At 38.7% G+C, this 22874-nt stretch overlaps 1 protein-coding gene across 4 annotated transcripts in view; it reads left to right on the plus strand.

The window, feature by feature from the left end:
* The window catches only part of VPS41 (VPS41 subunit of HOPS complex), a 107622-nt gene that overhangs the window by 31409 nt on the left and 53339 nt on the right, over positions 1-22874 (plus strand). For all 4 annotated transcript variants that reach the window (XM_068674962.1, XM_068674961.1, XM_068674964.1 and 1 more), the window contains exons 5-7: positions 8146-8220; positions 13849-13911; positions 15130-15195. In XM_068674962.1, the coding sequence (XP_068531063.1) occupies positions 8146-8220; positions 13849-13911; positions 15130-15195 (204 nt within the window). The remainder of the gene's footprint in view (positions 1-8145; positions 8221-13848; positions 13912-15129; positions 15196-22874) is intronic.

The raw sequence follows: 22874 nt of genomic DNA on the forward strand, positions 1-22874 counted from the left end.
TTCAGTAGTCAAGAAATGTATTTATTCTTGCGGACAGCTCTGTGCAAGTGTTGATAACTGGATGTTATCAACATGGAAAAATGTCACTTCAGTTTTAGCTATTGGCTGAACTTCAGCATTGATCACCCAGTGTAATATTCAACAATGCCAAGGATGTGACTAGCTATGTCTTTTTTTCAGCCAGGAAAGGGAGTTCTTCATTCATATGGGAGATCTTTTCACTGGTTGCGGTAGATACTGGACTGGGATCATCATCTATAGCAGAATGGTTGGCAAGCTAAAATAACTGGGAAAAAAATATTGCAGTTTTTCATTGCAGGAGCTGATAGAAGGATGAAAACTGTGTAGCTGTGGCGAGGATAATAGCCTTGTAATGGGCATATGGAAAAGCAGGGATGCTGGGCACCCTGTGGTCATGTCCTCTGTCCTGTGTTATGTCAGGGAGAGGGATTGTCATGGCTGTAGTGAAAACCTTCCTGGAAGTGATGCTGGCAAAACAATGAATGACCCCTGAAAAGGATAGTCAAGAGCGTCCTTGCTTCTTTAAAAGTTGTTTGGTCAAAGTACCAATAAAATAATCTCTAAAGAAAACCTGTCCTGACAAGAACATGCACTGTATGACCTGGTTGGCCTCTCCCATCAGTCACTTCTTTCAACTGTGGTTTATCAAGAAATGGAGGAAAATCTCAAACTTCCCACTTCTAAATTCTACAAAATCCTGTTAAGTGTGTTAATGACAGTGCTGGTGTTTTTCTATTAAAAACAGCCTGTGAAAGTGCCCCACTAAGTTTGATCCTCAGAGTTCTATATACGTTTTTTTGGTATTGTTCTCCAAGGCTCAATTTATAACACGGTAGCCTGTGTGGAAACTGATGTTCCGTGATGAGTTCTCCAAGTTCGCAGTGCTTGGGGAGCCGGGGAGCCATTCTGAAAAGAAAGCAGTTAGAGAAATCAGTGAGGTGATTCCAGGTGGCATGGAATAGTCTTCTCCCACCATGTGCTGCATTTTCTGAGGCACATATACATAGTTATCACTTGCAGCCCTTACTTGGCTCCCCAACATCAGCCCTTACTTCAGCCCTCCCCGTAATAGCGTAATAGATAGCAACAGTGAAGTAGAGGCACGCTTAGGACATTTCATCTTTGAGGCCTTGCAGTTATGCAGTGGATGGTGAAGGGGACCTGGGGAGAGGAGGGAAAGGGAATAATTTGTTTGCCGTGGCACAAAGCTCCCAGAAGGACACAGCTTTACACTCCAGTGTTTTAAGAGAAATGAGATTCTGTTTTGGATGTGTCAGGAATTAGCTAACAGTTAAATGCGGCTAGGAGGAGGTATAGGCTTTCAATATAGATTTGTTTTCAATCATAGCTTGGTCATTCCTAGACGAGCATTCTGATTATCTAGCAACTACTACAGGTTTAGGGAGATCCCTTGTTAATTTTTCTCTTTGGATGTATTTTTGCTTAGTCCCTGTAGTTGACAAACAAGATTAAGGGATTCACTGATGTGGAAAATATTGAAATCACTGTAGGCTTTTTGCTCTTTCTCACTTTCTTAGACCGTATATTAGAGATTCCTTGTCCTCATATTCCCTTACATTCTGACAAGCTTTTGAGATCTTTCTGTTTTGTAGGCAAGGTTTGCCTTCCCGCAGACAAAATAAAAGTTAATGTTGTTATTGTTCTGTGTCCCAGACCTTGTCACTCTCCCCAGCCTTCCCCCCTCCCTTTTCGTCTAACCAATATAATCTCCCATTTTTCATTTGGAGAATGACAGATTCAAGAGTGTTATAGGAAAAGCACTGGAGCAGGAATCCTCACTTACCAGAATACTACCGGTATTGCTGAACAAAACCTCTTTGGTGTGGATATTAGTACTTTTTCATCAAATGAAAATTCATATTGTAAAGTCAGAATATGCTATTTCTATTGGAGACAGTGGCAAACAGCTTGTTCTGTAACTTTTAAAGCTGCCTTTTCAATTTAAACCTTCGTTTTGCTACATTTCTCAGATGTGCATATATACATATATATTATGTATATATGTATATGTACTTATATGATGTTGTATATAATCCATGATATAGCATCAAAATTTGCTTTTGTGGATTTTTTTTCACTCTATTGTGTTAGTAAGACTCAACAAATACGCAAACCATGCATAAGTCAGTACAGCACCATAATATTTTTTAAATATTGACAGTGTCTTCAACTGTTTGCTATATTTTCTGTCACCTCCTCTCACTTCACAAAATGAAAAGGCCTTAAAAAGTAGAAGTTCTTTTTTGGCCAGTTAGTTAAATTAGGCTTTCTTCTAGGTGGGCTGAGGTTGTCATTTCAAATTGGAAAGACACCCCTGGAGAAAGAACGTTCAGTACTTGCTGAGTTCTCTCTCTTTTTTTTTTTTTTCCCAGTAGTTTAACAACATTGTTTTTCATTATTCAGTGGTGTATAGAACATCTAATATATGGGTGCAAAAGCTGAAGAGTTGAGGCTTTATTTAGAGCAAGTTCCTTATCCTGCCAGTGCAAGGCTCATATATAGAGAGCATCTTTGCTTAAATATGACAATAGCTAAGGCAGTTTGTTTACAAATCAGCATTTGACACCAGACCTCCATGGTAGAAATAATCGCTTCCATTGGGAAGAAGTATTTCCACCATATTAATGGTGGAAACAGTACAAACAAAAAGGTAGTAGCTCATATTCCTGTGGATTAACTTTTTAAAAAGTGGGGTTGTATTGCTGAACACTACAGTTGTACATGTTTATGTGAATGTTGTGCAGATGGAAACACATGGGTAAGTGTAAAAGGGGAACTTTTAGGAGACAGGTTTGTTTAATTTTCTTATTACAGTTTAAACTCTAGTTTATATAGTTTTCCTGTAGTATGAAGAGCAGCTACAGAATGATTAGGTAGATAACAATGTAACGCAGCAAAAAAGAGAGATGATTGTGTCCTGTGGGTAAGTATACATGTATATGCATGCATGTGCATAGGTGGATAATTAAGAATCTTTGGATTAATTTAGGGAAAGTTCTTGAAAATTCTTCTTAAAGAGTGGATGAAAATGCTGCATAAACGGCTTGTGTTAGCGTTGGGAACCTCCTGAAGTAGAACGAGCTTTGCAGCATGATCGAACAGTGCTTTGCTTTTCACACTCTTAATGTGTTTGTTGCTTGCCTGCTAACCATGGCTAAAAGGCATGAAGTCACAGGCACCTATTAAAACGTTTAGATTCCTAGCTTGTAAATATTGCATTTCTCACAGAATTGGAATGAAATCCAGTCTTATGTTTCTTGTTCATCCAGTTCATATCCATTGGGATGCAGCATTTGTGAAAGAATCAATTATCCATTTGTTAGTCAGAGGAGCTTTACAAATTATACATTAGCAGATTGATTTCTCAGGTTCACCGTTGGGGGACTGATAGTATAAGGTGGGTTGATGATGAGTGTCAGGGGAGAAGGAGTTGCCACAAAGAACACAATTAAAAGAAGCTTTCTGAGTGGCTGTGAATTTAGTCCTAATTGAAGAGCTGACATAATCCATACTAAGTGCGTTTATTTCAAGCATTTTTACATTAGGTAATTGATTAGTGCATGAGGTACATTTGTTGGTAGATGCTCGATTTTCCTTTCCTTTAAATTTAGAGTTTTCCAAAAGCCTGTATTTAGATCTGTTTGAGCAAGATCCCTGCTAGCTCTTTTTCCTTCTCCATAAACTTTTCTTTCTTCCATTAAGGTAACATTTTTTTGTTCTGTAGTGTCAGCTTGACATTATTGATTTTGAACAGTCAAACTTACTTACGTTGTCGAGAATTCCAAACATGTCTCCATCAGAAAGAAAACTGCAGCTAATGGAAATTTAGCTGAAGACATTTCTTCCTCCTTTGCCAGAACTTCCATACTTTATGAAATTCAGACACTGTTCTCAGGTTAATCAGTTCAGTGTATCTCCCTTCCTAACTAGCAGGATCCTCCTTATTGCCAGACTTGAATCATTTCGATTTATAGATACTGTGTGTGTTACTGCTACTTATTCAGTCCTGTAAGTATCCTTGTGACTAAAAGAAGTTGGTGGTGGTTTTTTGGTTTGCTTGTGCTTTTTTCTTTCTTTTTTTCCTTTCTTTCTCCCCCCCCCCCACTTTTTTTTATTTCCCTTGGTTGGCCTAAAGATAGTGGTCCTGATTAGGTTAAAAAAAAATATTGCCCAAAGTAGTGCTAACTAAATAATTGTTAGCAACTCAGAATTCTATACACAGGTGCCCAGGTTTTTATGGCATAGGATTTGAGATCAGTTCATATTTATTATTGAGTAATATGTGAGTAGGGTTTTCTTAAGTTTTGGATTAACACTTTTTGACCTTACTGTTGCAATTATTTTTTTTTCTTTTTTTTTTTTTTAATATGATGCCTATAAATTTGGAGGTTTTTCCTCCCCCTTTACTTCTGTCCCTCAAAAAAAAAAAAAAAGTTTAAAACAGCTAACTGACCAAACCCCAGAGCATTTCCTAGTTCAGACTGTATCAAATGATCAGTCTTCCAGATGGCAGTGGGTTAGTGGCTCTGTGTCCTCTCTGACCTTCAGCTATTCTTCTAATTTTGTCAACCTGTGCAGGTAGATGCTGCAGGAGGGGTGCTTATGCTTTAAAAAACAAACCTATTCCTTTTGACAAACAAATTAAACTCTTCAGTTGGGACAGTTGGAATAAAGTTTAAAAAAATGTTTTTTAGTAACATTTAATTTATATATATATACGCACACTATATATATATATTTAATATCATACATATATATTTAATATATAAATAAAATAACTATATTAGAAAAAGGAAGGGGAGGGAAAGCCACAAAATTGTCTGTGCTTCTTTTTTCTGAAATCTCAAAATTATCCACAAGCTGTTGATAGGATATAAGTATGACTAATTTTGAAATGGTAAGTACCTTTGCTGGCTGGCATGCAGACATGTATTTATAAAAATAACTAATCTGAATAGATGATTCTAGGAGAAACACCTTGGATTTAGATAGCACGCTAATTTTATTGGTGGTCTCTTATTTCTGATTTTCGGGATAGCTTTATGTACATATATTAAATGGCTTTACTGTGGAATATAATTCTGGAAATTATAGCTTTGATTGTTACTCAATGCCAAACTAGAAGTTCCTGGCACTGGAGTTCTTCACCTTGCTAGAACTTTACTGTAAAATGCATTTAATATTCAGACTTGACTGTTATTGAGTTTGTGGTCTATCATCACTTTCTGAGCTGCATGGCAAGTTCTGACTGGTAAAGTCAGCAAACAGGCTGGTAACCAACAGTGCCAATTCAGCATGAGCTATGGAAAAAAAATACTCCATGATTGCTTTACTTCATGTATATCATCTAGCATAGTGTCTTCTGTTGGAAATTAGCTAAAAGTCTTTGTAAGTGAGCAGCTCTGCTTTTAGATGAATTTGTCTTCCCTGAGTGTCCTCTGCGTACAGTACAGACAACAGAGAAAAAATGCTGGGAAGGAAGTGAAAAAAGTAAAAGTTAAAAATAAATGATAGAAGTATTTGGCATTCAGAAGGCTTGAAACAAGTTGCCAGTTATATACAGTGTCATGAAATACCACATCTACTTGATTTCTTCCTAACAAATTTCTACTTAACAAACATTTCTGAAGTATTGTGTGCAATTTTCAATGTGAAAAATGCACATAATGTGAAATAATGTATGTGGTGAAGTTTTGCCTTGCTAGACACCATTTGGTTACCTGAGCACAATCACACATTTAATCTCCAAAGTGTGCTGTGCAGCCTCCAAACAGCAGTGTGATGGATCAAGTCCATCATCCTGCTCTTCAGCCTCATCTTTTATAGATAATTAACACAGCCTTCCTTGCCTGCTTACTGCACTTTGTTTTTTGAGCATCAAACTTTATCCAAGCCATTTACCAGCACGGTGGGAACAGTGTGGACCTACAGGCTGAGCTGTTGGCTCTTCTGGCCTGTCTTTTGTTTCTTTTCGTCTTGGGCTTTCTTGCCCCTTGAAGGAATGCTGCTAAATCTGTTCTTGCTGTCCTGCAAGCGCTGACAGCAGGTTTTAGGTGCTGGAGAGATGAGAAGAGTGGGGCTGACTGAACACAGGAACTTAGCGTATGGCCCTGTGTCTGGGTAGTGCTATTTCAGGGTGGACTTTCTGCCTTTCCAGTTGCAGAGTAGTAAAAGATGAGAACCTCTGTGAGGAAGTTGTCGCAACGGCAACTTAGATACCACTGAGATGCATGCTGTTTTTTTTGTGGGTGCCTGTCTTCCCCCCTCCCTTCCCCCCCCCCACCCCCCCCCATCCAGAAATTTAGAAAGGCATTTCCAAGGTATTAGCCAGGTGTTGGTGTAGCATCTGAGAATCAGAGCTTTCGTGAGGCCACTGACCACACCAGCAGGCCAGTGGACGTGAGCTGTGCCCCTCAGTGGATGCCCCAGCTGTGGCAGGAGGAACAAGCACCAGCTGTCTGCACGACCAGGGCCGTGCTCACTTCTGGCTTTCAAACGCAGCGAGTCAGCATATCCACCCTGCGGCAGATGAAAATACAGCTGGAGCACATAAATCAAGGGAAGTTGGCTTGATGGCTTCCTTGGCAGTGCGCTTTTTGGCAGGCGACACAGAGTGGAAAGCCCATGTTGTGATAGGCAGCAGCCGCGGTATTTCCATGCAGCGCTCCCTGATGACCAAGAGTGATGTCTTCTGCATGCAAGGAAACAGAAGAGCAAAGGCAGCATCCTTTCCCCAGCTGCAATGCAGCATGCAGTTGTTCAACCTTGATTAGAAAGAAGATTTTAGAGAATGAAAACATAATTTATGCAAATGCTAGTGTTCTGTGGTTGTTTGTTTGTTTGTTTGTTTTTTCCCAAGGTGGAGGTGAGGAAAACTTCATTTCCCTGAGTTACATTTTGTGTTTGTGTGAAAGAAAAGGCAAAAAGTTTTGCAAAGACTCTGAGAAGACCTGAGTTTTATCCCCTATAGGATGTTCATCTGAACAACATGTTTTCATAAAACTTTTAATGGTGGTGTAATTCCACCTGCCATAGCGTCTATAAGGACTTGTGGTATTTTAGGCACACATCTGTAGCATCTAATGTGACCCCATGACTCTAGCACTCTTCCAGTGATGCTTTCTTTTCATACAAACCTATGATGAATTGCTCTTTTAAGATGCTCAGAATCACAGAGGTGATCTGTTTCATGGTGCCATCTGTTCAAAACTTTGTAAGGGTTTGAAAAGTTATTCTTAAATATCTAAGAGAGATTGACTTGGGTAAGGATCCTTCAGTGATGCTTGAAATGATGATATATTACGGAGGGTGAAATCAGGTTCATAGTACATAAGAAGGTTCTTGATATTTAATATAATTGAAAGTTGTTTTTTTTTTTTTTTATACATGAGGGGATATGCACAGCATTACCCAAATAATGTTATGTTTGTCCTCAGTACTTAAGGACAGATGTTTAAGCTAAAGTAAACAGTAACAACTGTCTAACCCTGCAGGATAGAAGTAAAAGAATATCTTAAATGGATAGGAAAAATGAAAATTTATTAAATTGATGCAGTCTTGAGGCTTTTCTCAATATTTCTCTGAGTACAACTATGTTGCACTTCAATACCTTCTAATACTAGCTTCTGAAAACACTATTAGAGGCAAAAATGAAAGCCAGAGAAGGGATTTGCAGGAAGAAATAATTACCAGTACAGCCATCAGACCAAACTAGAAGAATTTTCAGTTGCTTTGATGCCTGTGTTGTCAGCATGTTTTATGCTGAGTTTTGAGAGCAGGAGAGGTTCTTAATGAATAGCCGTGGTGCACAGGCTCAGGTGCTCCAGTCCTGGGAGCCTGGCCCTTTGTGAGGGCTCTAGGCCTCTGAGGCACGTGTAGCTACAAAAAACGTCAGGTTTCTGGGTCAGGCAAAAGGCTGGAAAGAAGGCTGTGTTTTGGCATTATTGGAAACAGACCTATTCTGTGATTTTTGGATTTGTGCAACTTAACATCGTACAACCTTTCATACATAAATCTCAGAAAGTGTAGAGGTCATTAAAGCATATGATTGCTGCTGCAACTTTAAATGTAACTTTAAAAGTCTTTTTTCTTTTCTTTCTCTAGAGCCCGGTGAAGATAAATCAGATCAGTCTGGATGAAAGTGGAGAACACATGGGTGTTTGCTCAGAAGATGGCAAGGTACAACTAACCCATTTGTGTATCTAACAAGGAAAAAGGCAGCCCTCCGTGTTAAACCTGTGATAATTGTGATACGTGTGGGGTTAATTCCTGCATTTAGCACAACTTTGACCATCCATTTTGAGAACTGGGCTCGCCTTGAATACTCAAAATTAAAGTCAAATATATTTTGCACAAATGTGCTGTAGGAAAAGTAATTACAAGAATGTCAATAATGTAACTGGTATTAAGCTGATTAACAGCTGTGGCAGGAGGACACGTCACCTTAATCATTACTGCTGTGCCAGTTATACTTCAGTGACTAGTCTGCTGTTCCTGCAAGACAGTAGTTTAATGCCTTTCTGCTATAAATCCACAAAATTGGATTTTGTGGGCATGATTTCTGTGGGCTGGTGGTTTTCATTTTCACACACGTTATGAATGTTTCTCTTGAATTATAGAATCTTTTGATAAGCAATCATAGTTTATCAGAAGAATAAAGTGTCTTACAACAGCCACATTAAATAAATGTAAAATCAATATATGTACAGTTTCCTAAAAAACTGGCACCTACTTCCTTGACTGAGGACATACATCATTTGTGCAGTGTATAACTAACAATTATCAGTGCTTCTCTGGAATGTTGAGCTGTGACATTTAGTGGTTTTGGTGATTGATTTTCCACTTATAAGAATGTCTTTTTTGTTTTTAAGTCGATGGCAGTCTTTTCTAATGTTGGTTTGCAATGATAAAATTCTAATGCACAGGGTGTTTTTAAGCTTCTGTTTTGAATATGATGTTCATATACAAATGCAGTGCATTAAAAATAATTTAAATCATTTCTTAATTTCCACCTGACTTCCTGAGTAGAACATTTCTTATAGAGTAGATCTGGGGGGAGGAGGAGTGTTGGTGATCCTAATGGATTTATCCTATTCAGTGTAAGATGTATAAATGAAAACTAAAATTTAATCTTGCAATAGGTAAAATGGGGAAACAACCCCTTTAGACTGTATGAACTTGGATTTTTTCCCTTCCAAACAGGTGTTTTTTTTCTGCAACAGGCAGAGAGCCACTTTATGTATCCAAGCCTTTTGTTTCTCAGAGATCTCTTGATGTCAGTATCTTGACACAGTAATTGGGATACTAGTGCCTATCAAAGTGGGTTGTAGAATTTTACAGCCTGTGAGAAACACGGCAACAGTATCCTAATTGTCTTAGCAAGATAAGGGAAGGGTCAGTAATTGTGCACAGTAATAAAAAATGTTGAGCTTGCGTTGGTGGTTGGGGTGTTTTGAATGGTGAGGGGGAATGAGCACTTGCTGTAAGGACTCCTTAGATATGATCATGAATTATTGACTTGAAATGTATATGTTGCAGTAAGGCTACAAGCCACGCTTTTTTTTTTTTAATATAATACATTAATCTTAAATTATATATTTGATTGCAGAAATATTCAGAAATTCATTATCCCTGTTCTGATGTGGCTGTATTTGAAAAGGACAAAATTTTATTACTTTAAATGATGAATCTGCCTTCATTTAGTGAAATAGGTATTGTGGGTCCAGTAGGTGACACTGTGCGCTATACAAGACAACCTAAACTTTGTTGCTAAAGCTAATTCAGATAATGCTTTTGACACAGGGTTGGAGTAACAAGTGCAATATGAACCACGCTTGTGTTCATGAAGTCCAGGGGCATTGCAACCTCACCATACTGTACACTAAAGACTTAAAAGATCTGGGTGTTTTAGAAGTTAAACTTCTGACTTTACTCAGAAATGTGTGTTTTTATAAAAGAATCCACCCAAGGAGTGGGTGAAAGCACGTACCAGTATGTTGTGCTGCTGTATAATAAAAAGGCAGAAATTCCTGGCTAGATAATATAGCACTTCAACGTTCTTGGTCATAGGAAAAGTGTAACTTCACCTTCTATGTATCTCTCTTTCCTTACCTCGGTGAGTGTGCTTGTATTGTAAGAAGTTAAATGCTTGTTCAAGTGGTTGCAAGATTATCATTAACTCAAATAAATAAGCAGAAATAATGAACTGCTTGGAGGGAGGGAAGGGGGAGGAAAAGAAACAAGTTAATTTTGTTAAACGTGTTTCAAACAAACAAGAAGGATATGATAACAGCTGTGCATTTTGAGCTAACTAGGTTGATGTATGTATTTTCTACAAATCACTGAAGATGTGTCCCACAGGCCACTGCAAAAGCTTCTTGCAGTAGGCAGGGAGTACATTTTCCCATATCAGAGTGAATCCAACATGAGGGAGATGGAAACCGTTTGCCTCTCAAAGGAAGGCTTGAAGCCTTTTTCTTGTATCTGTTCTGCTGTATTCTGCATTTCATTTTACTGCTTTTTTCTTTCCACACTCAAATTACATCTAGACTAACAATGTTGACTGAGGTTGGCATAGCAGCACAGTGCAATTCTCTAATCGTTTTCTTGTCAGGCAGTATCCAGATGCAATATCAACACCTGGCACATGCATGTCATACACTCCCAGTTGCTTTTGTGAGTCACTTACAGGTTTTCCATACTTCAAGTTTTTTTCTTTGAAAATGTTCCTTGCCAGTGGATTCTCTGCAGCTGATCAACATCTCCATGGAAAGCAACAGAAGTCACCCCCCCACCACCACCATTTCGGTATGGGCCAGGTGTTGAAATATGAGGGTATAAGAGGAAAGTGCTGGCACTGGAACAAATAGAAGGGGAAGCACGCTTGCAGCTTCAGAGCTGTGGTATTTTTTTTTTTTTTAGGTTAGATATTTGCTTGTATACTTCTCTTGAAGGACCTTGGTCTGACTCCATGTTTTGCAAAAGTTCTCCTATGTCATTACAGAATGGTAATATAATTTGTATCTTCATTGACCTTGAGCTTCTTATACAAAGATGCATAAAGAATATTGAAACCTCATGTGTTTACATGTTTTAGTGTCACGTTTACTACAGCAAACTTTACATTAAGATTTATGAAGTATTGAATTCCACATTTTTCAAAAAAAAAACGTGGCTCAGATAGATTATGTGTGTGTTTTGTGTTTTAACCACCAAAAGGTTGGCTGCTTCTTCCACCATGTGGAAGCAAAAAAAAAAAAAAAAAAAAAACCAGCTCAGTCGGATCCGCAGGAGTGGTGAATCCTGGGTATTTAAAATTGGAGAGGGCTGGCAAAATACAGCAGGCTCTCATCATGAAATCCTTTTTCCAGCTACCTAAAAACGTCATGAGCTGAGTGGGGATAGAAAGTAGAAATAGATAAATCCAATATAGCTTTGTAATATCAAAAGAATCACTTTCTCTCTGAAGAATAAAAGACATTAAGAAGTAATAAACTGTTATATGGTGTCCCTAGAGTAAACATGATAACATGTATTTTATGCTGAGTTGTTTTTTCCTCTTTAGTTAACTGGCTTCATTTTGTTTTCAAACTCTTAAAGAAACATCTTATTGCTGCATTCAATTCATTATTAGGAAAATGTTGAAGGCACCAATGTCAATATTAATTGTTTTTAATTGGAGAGATATTTTTGAGAATCTTGCTTTCCTGGAATTTCTAGACTTGCATGTTAACCATTTTTATTAGTTTTCTTCCTCCTTCCTTTCCTTGTATTTTCTCTTTCCTCTGCACCTTATTTTGTTTAGTCTGTTGCACTGGGTACACTGTGCCAACTGATGAAAACAAAAACACAGAAAACAAAATCCTCTAGACATCAGCCTGAAGGTTTTCTAGGCTCACAGCCAGGCCCAACTCAAACATAACCCTTTGGTTGGCTTACATAATCACAGCTTTGCGATGCATCTGACTGTCTCCAAATATTGATTTTCCAATCCTTTAGAGCAGTAGCTCAGCCCCACGCAGCGCATGCTGCAGTATTTGTAAAGCATGTTGTTAGAGACTGTATAGTCACTAATGAGTAATGGACAGAGCTGATAATGCTGCTTCGGAAATGTATCCAGGAGACGAGCTTGAAAGGGAGATGAGGTGCTGTGGGGTGGTTTTAGCTTACCACCACTGCCAAACTTCGAGCCAATCTGAGGATGGCTTAGTTCCTCTTGTAGTTTACCTGGGCTCTAATTTTTAACTCTGTCTCCTTGGTCATCTGGGTTCTCATCCTCTGATAGCTGAATTGATCTTTTCGCAGAGCCATTAAGCTTTATTTCTGTGTCCCATTACTGGGACTTAGTGGCTTTGTTCTGCAGATCTTTCTCCAGTGATTTTTGATTTATATTTTTGCCTTTTTTTTTTTTTTTTTTTTGTAGCTGTCCTCCCACCCCTTCCAACTCAAGTAGTCGCAGTGAGGCTGGAGAGAAAGAGAACACAATAGAGTTAAAAGAGGATTTAAATCTTGCAGTTAGTCCAACACGTAGTTAGTCCAACTAGCTGAACATGTAGAGCAGAATTACTGAAGGGATTACCTCTCCCAGAAACTAAGGCTGAATAACCAAGCCTGTCCAGGAGCCTTCTAAAGTGGATTTGCTGTCAGATACAGTTTTCCATGGACTTGCTTCCCGGGATGCTGTTTTCCCTCCCTTCTCCCGCCAGCAGCTTCCATCCCTGCTGAGGCTTCTGGCAGTGGGTGCAAACCTCTTAAAATCATCATGTAAAAGCAAACCATTTATTATCCCTGTGGAAATAATAATTAGTATATCAATTACTAATCCCTAGCCATCAGTCTTCAGCCCTGCTTTACTCCTGAGCTCTGGAGGAAATCAGCTGTCACCATTTCGTGTGAGAATCAGGGAAAGGAACGGAGTGTTGCTTGACAAGACACTAGACCAAAAGAACGTTGCACCTGCAAAAAGCTTGAAGAAACCCTATTCTGGGGTCGTAGCATCTAAGTCTATTTTTTTTTTAATATATATACTTTATACCTCCATACCAATTCTGTAAATAAAGAGAAGAAAACATTTAAAAATCCGTTAATTCTCTTGACAGTACAAAGACACTTTTTTATTCATGTTGAGCCTTCTTGAGAAGAATTAATTCTGATAGATATTCTGATGGCCTATGGTTACAGCTCCAGTGCTGACTGTTAAATGTACTAAGACATCAACATAGATGAGAAGGGAACAATCTTCAGAGAGAGACGTTCCCAGTGGTCATGGAATAAAACAAAGTAGCACTGAATGCACCTGGGAGGAGCAGAGGATGCCAAGAAACATATGGGACTTGGTTTTCAGGCTGGTTTTGCTTTATTGTCACAAATTTCTTTTTTCTTATGTAAAGCCTGTATTGCTTGGAGGGGAAGAAATATTCCGGTTCCTTCTCAGAAAGGAAGAGTTTTTAATTTATCTTCCCCTGAATGTTATTATGTTGCTCATACCTTACCTAGATCAGTATCTGTTAAACAGATTTGATCAGCCTAAAGCAAAAGGAACTTGTCATTTCTGTGTTTCTGTTTAGGGGAAAAAAAAAAAAGATTCAAATAAGTCCTTTTGCACTGCTGAAAATATTTAGAGATAAGCCAAAATAGAAGTCGAAGATGTCTCAATTAACTGAATAGTTAAATATGACTTTTTACTTCAGGAAAATGCTGTAACTGTTGGCACTCACACTAGTCTTCTACTTGTGTTTTACTTTCACCTTTAATTGTCAAGTGGTTATTGGGTACATATTTTTGTTGCTTTTTTTTTTTTCAAATTAGGTGCAGGTGTTTGGATTGTATTCAGCGGAAGAGTTTCATGAAACGTTTGACTGTCCTATTAAAGTAAGTGCTTGTTTTAATCTTTAGTAATTGTGTTGTTGTTGTCTTTAATAACAGAAAGGTCACATTGAATCTAAATGAGAGAGGAATACTGCTTCCTTGTAATGTTATTCAAGTCACTAGAAAATAGTTATCTATCTCAATATAAAAGCTTTTGATCTGGTTAGGCAGGAAGAAAGCTGATCTAGGTTTTGTAAGAAGTATTATTGAGTTTTTCAAATACAAAAGGCAAAGTGAAAGAGAAATTGTCCTGTTTCAGCTGTTACCTGTCTCAACACATTTCTGTCTTTGTAGATGTGTGATATAAATTCCGAGGGTTCTGCTAACTGTGAGGTCAATATTTTGCAACCACTTCATATCCGTTAAGCCTATCCCAGGATAGAGCAATGGGTGGCGATGCTGATGTACTCTCTGTGGAGGGAAGAATTCAGTTTTACTCTGGTAGAGATAAGTGGCTGGCTGGCTGTTGAAAAAATGCCTCTATTAGACATATGGGAGGATCTAGCTTTCTTAGCAAGAAGCATTTCTTATGGGAGAAAAGGTGGTGTGTGCAAGTTACTGTGTTTTGCTGCTTGGGTTCTTCCATGTTTGCTTCCACACTTGGAGGGGAGAAAAAGAATGAGCTCATGAAGTTTTCACGCACATTGGATGCAACTCACTTGGCTCCTACTGTTGTACTGCTCTTACAGCTGTATCTCTTGACATGTAACACAAAAGCCCTTTTTTTGGCACTGTGATTCAACACGCCAGACCCAGCTATCAGTTGGAACGTGAGCCTGGTGGTTGGTGGGGCAAAGTAAGGAGGCTATTTAAGCTGTGTAACAACACACAAGATAGTTGTGTGGCAATGTCAAGCCTTGTCCTCTAGGTAGGTCCCAAAGAAGACTCACTTGGAGGAATGTTTGCAGTGCTTATAATGGACCTTATTCTGCTGCCTGATATGGAAAAAAGTGGTTGTTCTGCCTATTGTGTCCCTCAGCATCTTGCATGTCACGTGCCCTACAATATGGAGAATTTTCTTTTTGTTCTAAGAAAAATGAGTGGGACTAAGAAACAGACTGAGATGTCTGAAAGAACTGGTCTCTACTTTAGAGGCAGAACTCAGCTGTAATGTTTGATATTTGGCAAAGATCTATCCAGTAAAAAAAAAAAAAAGATACAATGTACCTTTTAAACTCTTATTTGAGTCATAATCATCTTTTTTCTCCTGTTTATACTCAGATTGTTGCTGTTCATCCTCATTTTGTAAGATCTCACTTCAAGCAATTTGTAACAGGAGGGAAAAAGGTAAGCAGTCCCAGCGTAAAGAACTATCTCTAAGCAGCTTTTAAAAACAGCTCAGAAGGCTTGTATCTGTGATTTTTTAACACCTAGAACAAAGAATTCATCTTTTTCTTTCTCTTCATGCATTGTATTGTACCACACTCTTAATTGAGATTCCAGGAAAAAACGTAATGCACTAACTATGTTAAAAACATGTTGCAACAAGTAGAGCTTCAGAATCAAAATACTTCTGGCCTTCCAGCCTGGAAAAAAAAAATCATTTGTATTTCCTAGGGTAGCCTTTCTACATTCGTTTACATTCATTTTATTTTGTTGAAGTGGGAGCAGAAGTTAGACCTTAATACTGGTCTTCTATAATATACATTGTATACGTTGGTCTTTTGTAGTAATTCAGGAGGGTTCTGAATAGAGAAGAGCTTCCACTTTCTTTTTTTTATATACTCGTATCTGTGTAATCAAAGTCTTCTCTTTGAGGAGTTTGCTATTTTACATGCACATTATGACGTTTTATTGGCGTAGGATGTGATTCTGATTTTTCAGAGTACAGATGTTTCCAGGCTCTACAAGTATGATGCATCACATGGCATATTTTCAGTTAAAATTTGGGAAGTTTGATTTGGACCAGTTTCTTGAATTCATGGAATTTTCCTGTTGCCTTCTCTAATTAAGGGTAAACAGTCCTCACCTGCAGATACATTAAACTGAATGTAAAACACTTGTGGTCCATACATCTAAATTTTCATAAACAGTTCAGTATGTTTCCAGGAATAGCTGTGGTTTTTGTTTTGTAAATAGCGTGCATGTTTGGCAGCTTTTGCAGGCTGGTTGGAGCTGGTGTTGCCCTTAAAAGAATGCATAGTCAGTGTGTGTCTTTGTCAGCCACCAGTTTATGAAGCTTTCTAGTGCTGATAGAAGTGGTATGGAAAGAGGGAGGCAGGGAATTAATAGAACAGGGCTCTGTCAGGTGGTAAAAGAGCTTACATTCACCTGATGCTGAACAGAAAAAAACATCAGGGAGTTAACACATTCTCTTTGGTTATCTTTGATTACTTGACAGGTTGTTTTATATTCTGTCCTCTGGGGAATAGTATACTCATTTTTAATGCATTCATTTTTTGCTGAGGAACTTTCCTCTTCAGGAAAACTTTAATTGACATCTTAACATAAGGTATTTAGCATTGAAATAAATGTCCCTTGACGCCTGTAATTTGATTTTATTGATACATAAAACCAACAAATAAAACCTTTGAGCCGTGTGGTAGAAACCACTCCTCTTTTCTCCCTTCCTCCAAAAGGAGTGTATTTACTTGTATAATGGTGACAACAAAGTGCTCTGTAAAGATTCAGGAAATTAAATTTTGCCTACCTATTTATCAAAGATACTTTTTTTTTTTTTTTCTGAAAAGGCCTTGAAAAACATTTCTGCTCTTTATACCCCTCCTTAAGTCTGAAGCCAATTTGCTGTGTGGGGGGCATCAGGCAGTGGGAATTTGGTCCATGAGAGCCAGGAGCAGGGAGCCTGCAGCATGTCCCCTTGGGCTGTGGCCTGATGCCTGTAAGTTGTGCAGTTGTGCCAGCTCCTTCAGGCAGGAGACGCTCAACTCCTGAGGTCTCTCTGCTTTTCACGCTTTTGTGTGGAAACGGAGATTTCAGCTGCCTAATAGGTGGCAGTGGTGCGAGGCACGCTGCCTGTCCTGCCCCACCTGCACAGAGGTGGTGAGGATGGAGCTGCAGGAAGACAGCTATTCAAGATTGTGATGCTGCTGTGGAAATACGGCTACCCTCATTTATATCAATCTTAAGAGAAAAGCTTTGCTTAAGGTTCTCATGCTATGCTCCTTGCCCGAGCTGCATTCACAAAAATAGTGTGAGGGATGTGAATTCTGTGCCCAAACGCTGTGGGGTCTATCGTTGTTTTTTCTTACTTTGGGAGATGGTGACTTTACGTATATTACCCTTTTAATTTTGTTTTGTTTTTAGTCATTTGCTAAGACCTTTAAAGCAGATAAAAGGAACAAGCCAGAAAGGAATTTGGTCGTGTACTCAAACCCCTCTAGTTGCATTATGAATGTTGTCACAGGATACGAGAAGGATGTTCTTGATTTCTTACTTGAATTTCAGGCTGACTTTGCTTTACAGCAAAATAAAACAGAGAAGCCAAACCACATCTGCACTCAGAAATCAAGAACTGTACTCACCTGCTAACTTTAATGCTGTGTTTGGTCTCAAATAAAGAAAGCACTTAAAGATCTGCTTAAATTTATTAATTATAGAGACAAGCATCTGCCTTAGTAGGATCCTTAATTGTAGTATTTCTGTGAACGGGGTGGGGAGCTGTAATTCTAAGTTACCACCTCCTTAATTTTTTTTTTTTTTTTTTTTTGAGAAAAATACAGCTCATCATAATAATATGAAATGTATGCACAATAGGCTTTCCAGTTCAAAGACCCACTGCAGAGCATTTTGCCAAGTTTATAGCAAGCTATGATGTCTTTAAAAAAAAATAAGTAGAAAAGAGGGTGAGGGAGAGGAGCAAAGCGATGTACTTCGGGGTCACGTGTTACAGCTGCTCAGTTCCAAAGGCAGGTGGATGCTTGGGAGCAGTGTGAGCCATCGGGTGGTGCTGAGATTTGCTTTGGCTTAGAAGTGCAGCCTGACCTAAAGCTGACTTGAGAACGGTGCTCCCTGGGGTAACTGCTTAAATCATTACAGATTGCTGGAAGTTTAACTCTACCTGGCATATGTTTAACTAGGCACATGCTAGAGTCCTTTAAGAACATTTTTCCTAGACTGCATTATGAACTAATTAAGCAATTTAAATTGTTTGCTTATTAAACACTTGTTTTTAAAAGTAAAGAACTTCCATTAAGTCTGTAATAGTACCATTGCCTTCTATTTTGGGCTGGAAAAGCATTGTTTGCTCTGTTTTTTCAATGAATGAGCATTATCTGTGCCTAGAATAAAGGCAGGTATTACAGAAATGTTGATGGGAACTCAGTGAGAAGCAATAGGTACTATACTCAAAAGAAGCACTTCCTTGCTCCCCTCCCCGTTACCTCTGCAATTAACTTCAGCACCATTGTGGTGGCTTGGCAGATGATGGTAACCCTGAAATAATAATACTGTATGCTGTAAATAACAGGGCATTCCTGTCCAGAGCAGACAGTAGAGCTTCAAAGCAAGGGAAAAGACAAATACTGTGCTATTGAAGGCCGTAACCTTCTACCTTTTAAAAAAGGGTCTAATCTTAAAAAATAACAGGGTAAAAGTCAACAAAATGAGGGTGGTAAAGCTGAAAACAAGGTGTTCTTTATTTAACTATTAGAATGCTGGTCTTTCCCAACACATCATCTAAATGAGCGTTATTGCAGAGTCGGAGTATCTCCAGTGGCAGAACCACCAAAGAGAGAAGACTGAAGGCTATTGCAGTTCCAAAGTGAAGGTATTGCCTCTTGTGTAAAGATAACTTCAGAGAGCAGGACAATTGGAGGTTTCCTTCTTGGCAGAGGCATTGAAGACACTCCCTATTTGATGTTAATTAAGATCAATAACTAGACATGACAGATTTTTTAGTAAAGTTCGTAGAAGAATGAATTCTCTAGAGTGATTAAGTCACTCTGCTGAATTTGTGCTATTAAAGTTTTGGGGGGATGGGTTCTACTCAGCATGGTGGTTGGGGACCGAGCACAATTCAGCAAATGAATCCTGAAACCAGTAGGGAAGGAGGACATTCAGCAACTCAGAGAATGCATTCGTAGGGCATTCATTTTTCATAATAATTGTTGATTTGAGTATCAGATCTGAAACAATTTCAGCTGGATTTTCAGAGCTAGGGAACCAAGATAGAACTAAAAATTTACCTGTCGACTGCAAGTAGTTACATCTTCATATCTATCTGTATCTGTATCATACATGTATATGAAATATGTATGGTGGAAATATTTAAAAGCATATCTTTAATGCAGTCTGTGTTTATTTTGCTGGAGAGAATACATATTGTAAGAACTGGTTTTCAAATGCAGATACTTACGTCAACATACTGAAGTCCAATTTATCCTCTCAGAATTAGCATCTGAGCATATATATGCCCATGGTTGAACATCAGACTCTTTTCTTTGTCTGTTATAAAAGCAGATAGAATTTAGTGTTGCCTGGGGCAAATATCTCATTTAAAAAAAAAAATCAGATATAAAATTTCAGTGTTAGAAGCCTGGGCTGGACCCACATTGTCTCCTGTCTGAGAGGCAAAACAAGATGGTCTAAATTCCTTTTCCACTCCAGGTAAAGCAATGCTGTACGCAGAAGAAGAATAGCAATTGCAAACAATGCACAAACAGGAAGAGAAACAGCATTCTTGTGGAACGAGAACTGCTCTTACGGATAGTTGAATTTGTATGTTAAAGTCAAGTCTGCCAGGGAATGTCTCAGATTTTTTTTCTTTTAATTGTCTGCTTTTTAGTGTCAGCAGAAGCACTTTGCTTTGTGAGTAAGTAGATGACCTTTACCTCTGAACCCTATGATATGTACTTCATAATAACTGGTTGGACTACTTTGACAAATTATTAAATTGTCAGGATGCTGTTTGCAGCACAGTCCATTTTTAGAAAGCAGATAGTCAGCTGTTTGGCATTATGTTGGGTGGAAGAGTACCAGACAAGAAAGGCAGATTGCTTTGTAAGCTATAAAATGTCAGTCAGTAAATACTCAAAGGTCCGGTTTAAGTGAAGAAGGAGTAAATTCTATGGCAATTTCTGTCCATGCATTGGATAATTTACCATAAACAGGAAGCAAACTGTAGCAGCAAGCAAGCAAGCCACAATAGTACAGGTCTGACATTTGCGTGCTGTGATGTATGGTGCCTAGATGTATCCTGTATTATTCAACAGATGAGACTTGGAGATGTAGTGCTATGAAGTCTGATTTACTTAATAAGCAGCTTATTTTGTTGTCCTTAACTGAGGCTGGGTTTTCACAATGAAGAAGAAGAGAAACATTCATCTTGTGCTGTACTGGACTGATTTTGTTTGTGGAAATTGAGAAGAGATCGCCTGTAGTCCCTGTGTGTGGGTAGTCTATAGTAGTGTGTTGTGCAAAAGTCTGTGTAAAAAACTTTGTTGTTGTTGCCTGAGGTGGGAAGCAAAGAGGATCTAAATACATGAAATGTGGGAGAACTTGTGGCTCTGCCTGCAAGGCTGCAGGACTTGCTTCCAAGGGTGTTAAGGTCTGTAGCTATTTGTGAATAGGCGACAGCTGGAATCTAGTGCCTGAGTTATTAACAATGTAGCCCATTAGAAGTCCTGTGTCATTTTTTTTGAATTGAACCTTCAAGATTTCTAGCTTCTCTGCCCGTGAACTGTACAGCAGAAGCTCCCGTGTTGTATCTCACCATTGCCATCACTTCCCAGAGCTGTGTCTGCCTCTGCCTTCGTGTTTGGTTTCCCCCGACTCCCAGTGCTGCTTCCCTCTACCCACGCTGCAGCCCCTTGTACAACAGCGATTGGTAATGATATTTTGAGAACCTATCTTCAGCTGAAAACTTGAGGCTTACAATATTCTCTGCCTCGTTTGAACTCATCCAGCCCGTTGCTGCTCCACACAGAAGTGATAATTTTTTATTGTGGCTATATATTTTCCTAGGGATGCACGATTAAACAGTAAGTCTTCATGTGGTGTGCTGTTCTGTGCTACTCCCAGATACCTGTTAATCTCGGCTGTGCCTGTAAATGTTGTTTTTATGCTTAAAACAAGAAATATCTATTGTGATCAGTTACATCCATGGCAGTAGCATTTTAGGTTTTTGTGATCTTGCCTGGCTGAGGAGAGAGCTGGCGAAGCAGGCACCAAAACCCAGAACAAATGCCACAGGTAGGCATGTAGTCACACTTGGGCAAAGAACAGGACATGGACAATATTTTTCCTGGTATTTATTTCGTTGAATGTGAAAACTAATCCAGCAGGGTTGCTGTAGGAAAAGGAAGGGTGGCACTTCAGTTACAAATTGAAGTCTCAGCCTTTTGCTTCAGCAGAAGTCCTACAGCTCTTTACAGAGAAGGCACTGTGTTGAAACAAAGCAATTGTGTGGAGTAGAAGAGAGATGTTCTTCACACATGATGCTGTGCACAGTGCTACAGGAAGTCTTGTACTTTGAAACTTTTAACGGTGTGAGAATAGACATCTTTGATTTCAGCAATTTCCAATTTGGTAGTGGGATGAAGTTAAATTGAATTATTTCACTGTATTGATATGACCAAAACTGCAGTCATTGTCCTCTATTCAGAGGACTGAGAATTCCTGTGCATAGTTTAAAAGCTGGGATTACATGCAATTAGTGTTAATGCTAATTGCATGATAGGCTCCATTAAACTCAGGCACTAGTCTATTCTCTTTAGTGGATGCACAGTACAAATAGAGTTGTGAGCTCTCAGAGGAGTTTAATCTCATGGTAGTGAAAGATACAGAGAGATGTAGTCACTAATCCAAGAGAATTTTAAAATTATTTTAACTTGTCCTTAAAACCAAGAAGAACCAAGACCTGCACCATCCTTGTCTCACGCATTTCCATATGTCTTTTTTCTCAGTAATCGGTAGATAAGCATAGCAGTTAAGACCAACAGAAAAATTAGTAGAGAGATACAGGAAGATTTCAATGTACCATGAAGGAATGTGGGTGGGGACCCTTGCAGTCAAAGTTAATTTTATTTTGTTTTAGCTGTATTATCATGTTGTGGTACATGCGAGAGGTGCTGGAAGTGTATTCTAAGCACTACTGGATTGTAACAAAGAATTTGAAAGATTTACCAGAGCAAATCAAAAAGAGGAAAGTATAAACTCTATTGCACAGAATGCAAGAAAGTGATTTTGTGGCTGCTGTTGAAATATAAGTACTGGGAATGCTGACTGCCAAAATAGGGGATTTATGGGAAATAAAGTCCTAAAATATTTTCACCTCCCAAAAAGAGTGGGAGGTGATAGAAGGAACCCCTCCAGGAATGGTGGATTTTTGTTATGTGTCTAGCTGCTATTGAAGTTTTAAATGGCCTTCTGGTGCAGTAAATATTTCATTATAAAGACAGAAAGGAAGACTGAGAAATAAATTAGTCTGCTTATTTTGAGAGAGCTGCGTTCAGTGGATAGCAGTTCCAAAGCAAGTAGCAAAGTTGTATGTTCAGTATTTCAGTTTCCAGGTGTCGCTGTAGGAAATAATAAATAAATCACGTATCAGTAAAAGGGAGATAATTCCACTGCAGGTAAAGTAGTAAAGTGTGTTTGGAGATGAAAATGGTTTTGTCTTGAAGCAATAATGTTGAGCATCCTTTAGCTTCTATTGCACTTTGTGATGTGAGTTGGGGAACTTGGGGTGCTGCGGTTATTCAGATTCACTTTCCATCTTTTACAGGCATGATCAGCCTGGTGTCTTCTATAGTCCTTGGTTTGAGAATTTAATTAAGCATGTGTAAAGTTGAGCATAGGCTGAAGCAGGATTTTGTTTTACTTTTCTCCTCACCACTTTCAGGTCAGTTGTTTTTTTCAGTTTCATACTCAGGTAGAAAGGCATGAAAAAAGCGTGATGTTCACAAGCAAAGAACATTAACAAAACAGCTGGAAAACGTCATTGCAAGTGTTTCATTGCATGAGAAACAGCTGGATTCTGTAGGCTAAATAAACATAAATCACACATAAGT

This window comes from Anas acuta, chromosome 2 (assembly GCF_963932015.1).
Source record: "Anas acuta chromosome 2, bAnaAcu1.1, whole genome shotgun sequence".
NCBI classification, from domain to species: domain Eukaryota; kingdom Metazoa; phylum Chordata; class Aves; order Anseriformes; family Anatidae; genus Anas; species Anas acuta.